This window comes from Pinus tabuliformis, chromosome 2_2 (genome assembly GCF_031772625.1).
Source record: "Pinus tabuliformis cultivar Carrire ecotype Pingquan chromosome 2_2, CPIR1, whole genome shotgun sequence".
NCBI classification, from domain to species: domain Eukaryota; kingdom Viridiplantae; phylum Streptophyta; class Pinopsida; order Pinales; family Pinaceae; genus Pinus; species Pinus tabuliformis.
Genome location: NC_142300.1, coordinates 560,355,140 through 560,366,366, shown reverse-complemented (window position 1 = coordinate 560,366,366; position 11,227 = coordinate 560,355,140). Strand labels below are relative to the sequence as shown.

At 37.4% G+C, this 11,227-nt stretch overlaps 1 protein-coding gene across 1 annotated transcript; it reads right to left on the bottom strand.

Annotated features, from left to right (window-relative positions):
* Positions 1–2,418: 2,418 nt before the first annotated feature.
* On the bottom strand, positions 2,419–3,389 carry LOC149193877 (uncharacterized). Its single transcript, XM_089404955.1, has one exon. It carries the CDS (start codon positions 3,347–3,349, stop codon positions 2,747–2,749), a length of 603 nt encoding a protein of 200 aa, XP_089261081.1. The 5' UTR covers positions 3,350–3,389; the 3' UTR covers positions 2,419–2,746.
* Positions 3,390–11,227: the final 7,838 nt, after the last annotated feature.

Here is an 11,227-nt window from a genome sequence, read left to right as displayed (position 1 = left end):
CAAAAATCCTTGCCGGATTTTCTTTAAATATGATCAGAATTTCCATAACTTTCCGGGCAATTCCTCCAGCGAGTTAAACTACCGTCATATAAAAACTCCTACAAATCAATTCTAATCACCAAAACTCAAAAAACTAAAATGGATAATAAAAACTAAAATTGATAATAAAACTTGCTTTTCTATTAAAAAAATAAAAATAACAAACCACAAACAAAAATAGTAGTGTTACATAATGCGGATATATTACCACCGGTTACCGCGTTCACTCCGTATGAATACTGTCTCCTGCAACGCACAAACCATTTAAAAATATATATTAGACTAAGAAAACCTGCAATGCTAAAACGATCGTTTAAAAATATATAGAAATTATGTAACTCTCAGACCAACGATTATAACTTCAGAAGGGGGAAACATTAAAAGAAAGAACTGTACGTACATCCTTCAAAGGGCGTTCATGGACTACAGTCACGCCCAAAAAGCATAGAGAAAATATAAAAATAATGAACTGTAGGCACATCATTCAAACGGCGTTCATAAAGAGGTCACAATTTTGACAGGAAAATAATGGAAATTTGGTAGGGTTTTGAAAAATTCGGGCAGACATTTTTTGAAATATACATATAAATTACAACTGTCAAATTAATTGTGCTTCAGGGGTTTTGATAGTGTTTGAATTAATTGTGCTTCAGGGGTTTTGATAGTGTTTGATAGTGATCAAGAAAACCAGGGGTTTTGATAGTGATCAAGAAAACCATTCAAACACTTTTAAGCTTGAATTTCTTCATAAATTTTCATCAAATTTCAGCAGAAATTTTCACCAAATTCTGGCAAAAATTTCAGCGAAATTGTGACCTCGGTAAATAACCGCAAATAAAATATAAAAAGAATAAACGTACCCAAATCATGCGGACGGCGTTCATTGAATACCGTCAAACTAAACGGAACACAGTCCGCTTGCGGGGTTTAGCACAAGGCGTCAAACTAAACGGAACACAGTCCGCTTAAGGGGTTTAGCGCAAGGCACACCGCAATGCAACTTATAAGCTAAGAGATGGATGGCTTTTGAACGGCGAATTCAAATAATCAATCAAAATAGGGCTCTGATAAATTTTACTGGGCCTTCAATTTCTTTCTTTAAGCGTAACACAAATTTTAACAGATGATGGAAAACTTCAATTTCCTTCTTTAAGAGTAACACAAATTTTAAAAGATATGGAAAACAGAAATATTTTCTGAAGATTTTTGAAAACAAATATTTTCTGAACACTCCTAAAATTTACTTGCAAATCAATTTCAAAACATCAAAATTCTAGAACTTCATTCCAAACACCAAAATTCCAAAACTGCATTCCAAATACCAAAATTCCAAAGACAAAAAATACCAAAATTCCAAAGACAAAAATTCACCGAAACTCTAGAAACACAAAAATCAAACTATTCCAAACACTAAAACTCCAGAGACCAAACTCGAACTGGATCCCCTCTCGAACGGGATCCGAGTGCACTCCAGAGACCGAACTCGAACTGGATCCCCTCTCGAACGGGATCCGAGTGGACTCCAGAGACCGAGTAGAGACCGGACTAGGACTTTGGACTTGACGGACTCCAGAGACCGAGTAGAGACTGGACTAGGACTTGACGGACTCCAGAGACCGGGACTTACACCAAAACTCTAAAGACTGGAATAAGACTGTTCTGAAAATACCAAAATTCCAAAACCGATGCTACTGTTTTCTGAAAATTGCACACATTTAGTGTTTGTGACTACGATTATTCACTTATTCAGTTTTGTTTTACTGATACTGTTCATTTATTTTGTCTGAACTGTGTCTAGGCTTGAGCATAGGCCGATTATTACTCATTCAGTTTTACTGTTACTGTTCATTTATTTTGTCTAAGCTGTGTTTATCTAAGCGGTGTCTAGGCTGAGCATAGGCCGATTATTCACTCATTCAGTTTTACTGATACTGTTCATTTATTTTGTCTGAGCTGTGTTTAGGCTGAGCATAGGCCGATGAGAAAAGTACCAATAACCCACAATAAGATGTTATTGTCAAAATTATGTAATGGCCTTTAATCTGGACCAAATTTTTTTAAGACTCGAACACCTGAAACTGTGAGTGGCAATAGCCCTTCAATCTGGACCAAAAGTTTTAAAACTCAAACACCTGAAACTGTGAGTGGCAATGGCCCTTCAATCTGGACCAAAAATTTTAAAACTCAAACACCTGAAACTGTGAGTGGCAAGCACTAAACCCAACCCCACAAACCAACTGGTATACCAAAAAAGAAACTAATAACTGGTATACCGAAAAAGAAACTGATTATGTTTTAAAAAGAGAAATACTCCGCTAAGTGATCGATGACCCAATCAATTGACAGGCAAATATTGACGGCGACTGAACAAAGAAAGGAGAAATGGAATGCAATGAATATATATATGTTTATTTGTATATTTTACAATCTGGTCCCTTAGTTTTTCTGACTTTCTACTGGTGAGGAAATGCTGAATTCCCTTAGGAGATCCGTAGCATCGTTGCTTGTAGGTTAAATATATTCACAATATCAACGCATGAGCAGCGATTCTTAGCTATAGGCTTTTGGAGAGATACAGAAAAGCCTGGGCGAAGTCCTTAAGCCGAAAACAAAAGTACAGGCTGCTCCTTTGTACTCGTGAGCCGAACGATCGGCTAAATAGGACAAAAGGAACGCTGAAAAGGGAGGCGGCGGCCTGATGCGAGCTTCAGGAGATATCTTGGGCCATGGTCATATGACAGAGCCTGCTTGGCCGTGGCTGAAAAGACGATCTCCTTCGCATGTGGTGGCTGGAGGGGCGTATGAGAGCCGTGAGGGCTCTTTTCACCCATTCGCCTTCCACACCGCCGATCCTTACCAACGAATTCGTCATGGCAGATCTCCTCGCATTCAGCTGAGAATGAGTAGACGAGGAGTGACTACTGCTATTTCTATGAAGACTGCAACGGAACGAACCAGGGTGATTCGTGGGTGAACACATACACGTCTTCCTAGGCGGAGCACAGGGAATGGACTTCATGGGGACATCTCCTTTTGGTGTAATGGGACGCCGCGCAGATCGAACCTGCGACGAGGATCTGTCGAGGGCGAAACCAGCAGAAGATGAAGCGGCGGCAGAAGCAGACGAAGAATAAGAAGAGGCGCCGCTAAATTTAGCACGAGTAGGCGAGAGGGTTCTGTGAACAGCGAAGTTGAAAGCTGAGGAAGAAGAGGAAGGCGGGGAGAAATGTCGTGTGGGAGAGTGGGATCTCGAAAGGCCAAGGGTAAGGGGCATCACAGGGGCATTTCTAGATCTACTTCTCGGCTCCATTTTTTTCCTAGCAGAGAGGGTTTGTCACCGAGCTGGGCAAACCGAGTATACCTGATGCCCTTGATTTATAGCATTCAATTTACCAACCATGGTCACTTTTACGCGCTGTGTTTTTACCAGACTGGCAGACCATGTGGGACCCGTTGCGTATTTAATCCGTTAGCCTTTCAAATAATGAGCAGTGACAATGACGTTTGACGTTGAAAGGAAAAGTGGTCACCACTTTTGGCGGTGGCGCCCATACAAGAAACGTTATCCCATTTTCGAGGCTTCAATTCCATATAATAATAATTGCGTAGTCTAAACATGCCACGTTTTCGTTTTGTGGCCTCGTTAAACAACTTGTTCGTTAGAAAGAGTATGGTGGTTTTAGAAATACCACCCAGGAAAATATGTACAAGACATTTCGCTTTCACTGAAAATAAAAAAAGAAATGGTGAGATAATGAAGAAATGACACCATTATCCGTGATTAATGGATGGGCCCTACATACTACACTTTCCATCAATTTGCCAGCTGGTTGCAATTTGAATCCAGTGCAACTTTGATTGGTGTCTTCCCATCGACTCCAGAGACTTTGAATCATTCCACTTCCATCGAGACTTTGGCTCTCACATGATTTTGTCTGTTTGTGGAGAGTTGGTAAGCAGCTATTGTTTGTTAAATTCATCTCCAAGTAATGGAGCAATCAATTTAACTCTTGATTATGACTTGCCTGAGTTAACGCGCTTATCCCCAGAATCATTTAAACTCTGGATGACTTGCCTGAGTTATCCCTAGAATCATTTAAACTCTTGACGACTTGCCTGAGTTAAACCCGCTTAGTCCCAGAATCATTTAAACTCATAATCAACTCTTGACGACTTGCCTGAGTTAAACCCGCTTATTCCTAGAATCATTTAAACTCTTGATTATGACTTGCCTGAGTTAAACCCGCTTACCCTAGAATCATTTAAACTCTTGATTATGACTTGCCTGAGTTAACGCGCTCACCCCCTTGCCTAGGGATAAGATAAGGATGCTTTTTTTTTTTTCCAAAAAGTCTTCATCTAGAAAAGAAAGAATACTAGGTGGTGGGCCCATGAATTATTTGCAAATCCAATACCCTTATCCTGTTAAGACTCCTTTTCCTTTTCCTTTTAGTTGTACCCTGTGGATGGTTATTTACAATCGAAAACCTAGTAATGAATATTTTCTCGTGTCATCTCATTGTCTCTAAAGAAGAATCGACCCTAATCTTGACATTGACATCTGCCAGGAAGAGGGATTGGGGTTGGCTTTTTTACATAACTGCAGGCGTTTAAGGAGAGATTAGGCTTCATATATGGGAAGATAAAGAGGTTTTAAGTTTGATCTCTTGGTTTAAGAAATTAGTTAGAGAGCTTAAGTGGGAAAAATTTAGGGGTCCCAAAATTGGGAGGTCCAAAACGGATTTTGTTTGCTATAGTATGATAAGCGAAGAGGTTAAAAGCTTAAACTTTAGAGCATGAAATTAGTGTTAGTGACTTGGTTAGGAAGTGGATTATGTTAGATATTTAGTAAATTAAATAAAGGGGTTTAAAGAGGAATTCGGTTTGATATATTTTACGCATTTTGGATCAAGAAATTAATATTAACATTTGGTTGGTTAGGTTTTAAAATAATGGGGTTTATAATGATTTTTTGGATTTAAGTGTAATAAATTAATAGAAATATTCCGGAAAAGTTATTTAATTAATTTAAAATTGATGTAAAAGTAATCTTATTCAAAATATTTAAATTTAAAATTTAAATAAAAATAATTTTATTAGCATTTTTGAAGAAAAAATATTATATTAAAATACATAAAGAATTATATAACAATTTTTTCAAAATTTTTATCATTTTTTCTTATTCAAGAGATATGTTAAACTTTTTTAAGGAGCATGTTGTTAAGTAACAAAAATAGGGTTTATGAAGGTGTATACCTTATATAATTGCCCCAAGAGAATGCATCATTTAAAAAACATAAAACTATTGATTGATAATAAAGTCCTTGATGTCTATAAACTTGTTGGAGCCTTGAGGAGGCTCCATTAAGGGATAATTGATGGCTTAATTTAGCCATTGATGTGCAATTCTTTTGCTTTCAATTTGCATCCATCATTAGCGAGCTTGTTTGTTTCTTTGTTATGATCTCATAACACATGAAAGTATGTTTTTTATGGAATGTCTTTTACCATTTTTTGTGCATTTTTCATGATATTTTCTAGAGGTTTTTCTAAATGTTGCAAAATAAGGAGGAAGTCTCCTAGGATGGTGAACCCTTTCTCACCTACTTTTCTTTGGCAATCACAAGAACCTAATAAAGACCATGAATCTCTGGGTGATTATTTGTCATATGAACAAGTCCCCAAGAGTACCTAAACACTTTGTCATCCTCAGGGCCATAAAGAGCCCCTCCCCCTCCTACCACTCATGGATTTCATTTGGATGCCCCATCAAAATAGAGAATCCAACATTGTTTATTATTCTTCTAGGCTCTTAATTATACATTTATCATTCTAAGCTTTGAGCATTCTCCTATCGTTTGTTGATTCCAACAAGTAATATGTGGGTTGTTATCCATACCCACTAATTTACTAAACCATACATACTCTACCTAATCCAACTCTTTCATAGGGGAGCTACAATCCTGCTTTTGACCTTCAAGTCCAACATACAATGATAATGCTTTGATTGAAGTGCTTTGGGGAGGAGTAAGCTTGTTATTAAAGATTACATTGTTCTTAGCAAACCAAATTTTTCAGCATATAAATTTGGGAATTGTTTCCCAATACATTTTGAGAAGAGGTTTATGTATAAGATTATCTTTGTAATGTTTCACCCAAGAATAGAATAATTCTTGCAAAGAAGAGGGCTATTTGACCTTGTTGTGGAGAGGAGATGTTGCCTACATCCATACCTTTTTTGTATACTCATATTCCAAAAAAATATGAGAGATATTTTCCACTTGCTTTTTGTAGAGAAAACATCTTAATGAGTCATGGATGTCTCTCTTCATAAGGTTCTTAATTATCAATATTTTCTTATGTACAAGGAACCAAGTGAAGGAATTCACCATTGGACTATCTTTAGTCTTTTATATTTTGTGCCAAATACTAATGATTTGTAAAGTTCAAAATAAAATTAATATGATAACAAAAAAGCATTTGATAGAAGGATAAACCATCATAGTTTCATGTTAATGTTTTTGACATCTTAAATCTTTGGAATCTTGGATTCGAACTGAAATATATGACCAGCGAAGGGAGAATATGAGGCATTGCACTTTTGAGCTTATGAGGTTCAACATAAAATTAAACCTACGCAATTGATGGTTAATTGAGCCAAGAGGCCCATTCTACAACCCAATGTGAAGGTGATGTATAAGTATGTTCATCCCTCTTAAAATAAAAATAAAATATTCTCAAAATAGAATAGAAATGTTGGCTATGCTAAACAATAAAAAATTACACAATTTTTTTGCACTATAAAATAAGATAGTACGTGAAGAAATTTGATCCCTCTCGATTCATGTTAGATTCGTAGTTAAGATGGATCTATGCTAGTAAAGTAACGAGTAACTTATATATTTTGATGTTTGCCAAGGACACAAAGATTATGGTTTAAATGGATCGAGGGTTTTGAGCTAGATAGATAGATGAATCTAAGAAATCAATTTCATAAGGTTAACTTTTTGTGATTTCATATGCCATTATATTTGGGAAAGATGGTGAATCTCTAGCATAATGCAAGGTAGGTTGATTGATTGGCTTTTTTTAATTAAAATTTTATTAATGAAATTTAGAATTTTAAAATTTATTTGTATTGTTTTAAGAAAGTTATTTTATTTATTAATAGAGTTTAAGATTTTGTTATTTAAATTTTTTTGATAATATTAATTAAATGTAAAATAATAAAGTTATTGAGAGTTGTGACATTAAAACTAGAATTCTTATATTAAATATTCATATTTTTCTATGAAAAATATGAAAAAGCATTTCAAAATGTGAATTGGTGATGCAATATCATTTTTTTCATTTCATTCCAGGGTTAAAATTTCAACATTAAAAAAATAAAATATCGTGATTACAAAATACAAGGAAAAATTATCAAGATCCAAACATGGTGATGCAACATCACCCTTTTTCTAGGGTTAAAATTCATCATAACTAGCAATTGCACATGAAAAAGCATTTCAAAATGTGAATTGGTGATGCAATATCATTTTTTTCATTTCATTCCAGGGTTAAAATTTCAACATTAAAAAAATAAAATATCGTGATTACAAAATACAAGGAAAAATTATCGAGATCCAAATGTGGTGATGCAACATCACCCTTTTTCTAGGGTTAAATTCATCCTAACTAGCAATTGCACCACATGCTACAAAGGAAATGTCGTAATGCTATAGCATATGGATTAATAGAATAGATGAAAAAAATGTGATATGTTATGTGATCTAGATGTTGCCTAGTTTGGACTTGTTTCCTTTGCAACATAAATTACTTACTAATAATAGGTAATAAATTAATTTAAATTTACAACAGGTTTACACATGCCTCATGAATGGAGACCCCAATTACATTTAAAAATTATTAAGTTTTAACTTATAAAATATTTCCAATCAACGAAATAAATTAAATTGATGAAATTTAAAATGTGAAGAGTTTCAAAAGAGTTTCTAAAGGGTTGCATTTTTACGACAATTGGTGTAATTATAATGATAAATAAGAATTTCATAGCTATGAAGTTAGAGGCACCCACGTTTAAACATGGGGTAGTTTCATACTATATGTTACTTTTCTAGGGGGCTTTAACTTTCCAGCTTGGAATACTAGGAAGTGTAGCAATGTTTTACCTGGCATCGACGTTGATGGCTAGAGTGCTTAACGTAGTATGAGTCCCTGTGACTAGTATTGCAGCAGTTGTATGTTTCAATGACCCTATGGGTGGCTTCAAAGTTCTTTCTATCCTGCTTACAATTTGAGGGTTTGGTTCATATATTTATGGTACTGCCACAAGCCAAATTTGAGCAACAACTAACTAACATGAATTTTTTTGAAGAAACATGTAGAGTGTGAAGCTTGCCATTTGAATTTTTTACAATAATTCCCTTTCCCTTCCATATAGATGTTTGTTTGTAGTATTGAAGGGTCTGTGATAATTTCGAAATTGATCGCTTTCTCCACTTTACCTTGCTTCTTCTCAAGTCCTTTCCTAATGTTTGTATGCTTTGAGAATGAACAAGAACAAAAGATATCATTAGCAGGAACAACAAAAACTTTCGTATGGGCATGAGTTGATTCATGTCTGTGATGTTTAAAATCTCATAGATTTGATTCCTCAAGCTCTGGCTATTGTTGCTGACAAGTAAAAAGGGGTAATGAGGATATGGGATGTTGCCCCATCTGGATTTCATTATGATCACCCTCACTCCCCACCTACAAAGCTTGTTGGAAAGAATCTTGCCTGACTATTTGTTTCCTCTCTTAGCATTGAACAAACTCGGTCCTTATAGAAATTTGCAGATCTGGAGATATTCTTGAAATATTATTATAACTTGTCCATTGCTTATCCTCTGGCAACTCATTCTGACAGTCGATGTTCTCAAACTGCTTTGAAACATTTTTCAAGTATTTTTTGAAGTTCTCAAGCATTCATAGATAAGGCAACACCTAATTAGATTAATTTAATGAGAGATACAATATATATGCATGTCTCTGCAAGAATTCGATTAAATGGCCTGCATAGATGTATATTCTCAAAATGGTCAGCCAAATACCTACTTTGTATTAAATCTTTCAAGCGTAAATAATTGGGAATAACTAATAGTTAAGATAGAATAGGGTGCATGCAGATCAATGAAAGCAAATCTACAATCACGGTTGTAGGCTGCTCACAACATGAATGTACTTTTGCTCTACAGCGCTTCCCCTTCATCTCTTTATCATTAGCTGACGGCATCAAATACCTGGGGTACAGATTAAAACCTCTTGGCTATCGGATTGCAGATTGGTCTTGGTTAATAGCAAAGGTGGAGAAAAGACTGCAGGTTTGGTATCACCGATATCTTTCCAGAGCCGGTAGATTGACTCTTATAAAAGCAGTCATTGAGGCCACTCCAGTATACTGGATGACCTTGGCATGGATACCTCGGGGCATCCTGAACAGATTACAAGCCATATGTGCCAAATTTTTATGGAATGGGCATCACACAGGGAAGCAATTTGCCTGGGTGAATTGGGCTACCATAGCAAAACCCAAGCGATGGGGCGGATGGGGCATCAAAAACCTCGACTACTTTGCCAAGGCGCTGGCTGCCAAACTTGGGTGGTGCCTCTTGACCACAGATAGCCTATGGGCTCGAGTCGCACAGGTTAAATATATCAAGCCAATGCACCTTATGGACTGGTTACGCCTACAACACAACCCGGGCCGAAACATTTCAAATATCTGGAAAGCTGTCCTCCAATCGTTGCCGCTATTGAGGGAAGGAATCACCTGGCGCATCAAAGAGGGAAACTGTGTTAGGATTGGAGTGGATCCGTGGGTCGGGTGCGGTAATTCGCACAGGTTACCTGATGAGTTAATAGCGCACCTCCATGCCAAAGGCATCTCACATATCAAGCAAATCGGAGACAGGGCGAACACCACCTTTCTGCATCAAGCGTGGGCATCCCCCCGTACCTTAGAGTTACCTGAACAATGGCATCAAGTATGGCGGGATTATACCGATGCTCTGTCGCAGGCCCACATACGACTCACCGAAGGCCCCGACGACATAATCTGGGCAATCGCACCCCATGGTAACTATTCGCCCAGGTTGGGATATATAACTCTTATGGAGCCATATAAGCCCACGGTTATTCTCCCTGTCTGGAAAGAGCTCTGGAAACTGGACGCTGCCCCCCGAACTCGACTCCTTATGTGGAACATCTTAGCTGATAAAATACCAACAGGTACCAACCTCATGAAACGTGCATTCCACGGCCCGTTCAGATGTCACTTGTGTTGTTCAGGTGAGGAAAGCACAGCGCATTTGTTCCTCTTTTGTCAGGTCACTATAGCATTTTGGCAAAGCATCGTTTCACATTATCCATCCCTCAAGGTCTGGCAGGGACAGAATCTCATGGAAACATGGAGCGAATGGTGCCGATCTCACACAGGCAAATCCGTCAACATGCCCTTACTTGTTTGCTGGGCAATATGGATTGCCCGAAACCAGGTTATTTTTCAGAACAAGGAGCCACATTGGCCTGTCATACTGAGCCACACCATTGCTGATTTTGAATTACTTCCTACAGCTGTACCAAAAAATACCACGCGCACCTTCAGACATATTAACCTGGATAAATCGATGCCTTGGGCTTTTTTCGACGGCTCTGCCCAAGAAATAGGTTGTGGTGGAGGAGCGCTCCTATATCTCAGCGATACCCATTTCTATAAAATTCAGATTAATCTGGGTCGTGGTACCAACAATTTTGCTGAATTATGTACAGCAAAGCATATCATCCACTTTGCCATACAGAAACATTGCAGCCATCTTCAGTTATTCGGAGATTCACAAATTGTATGCAATTGGTTGAACGATACAACACACTGCCATTCTTACTCTCTGAGCCACATTCTCCAAGAGACAAAAAGGCTGATTGCATCACTTGAATCCTTCAACTGCAGCCACATATACAGGGAACAGAACACTGTGGCGGACCAGCTATCCAAAGCAGCAACACAAATTCAAAGGGATGGCTGGCTAATCCAAGAGGAGATTGATGGATCATCCCATCAATACTACCACAGACCATTTCACGATATACCTTAGGACTGGGCTTGGTCCCACATATAACCAATGTTTTTTTGTAGTTTACTTGACCA

Excerpts from the sequence above, each read along its gene's own strand:
- LOC149193877 (XM_089404955.1), bottom strand. The coding sequence starts at position 3,349 with ATGGAGCCGAGAAGTAGATCTAGAAATGCCCCTGTGATGCCCCTTACC.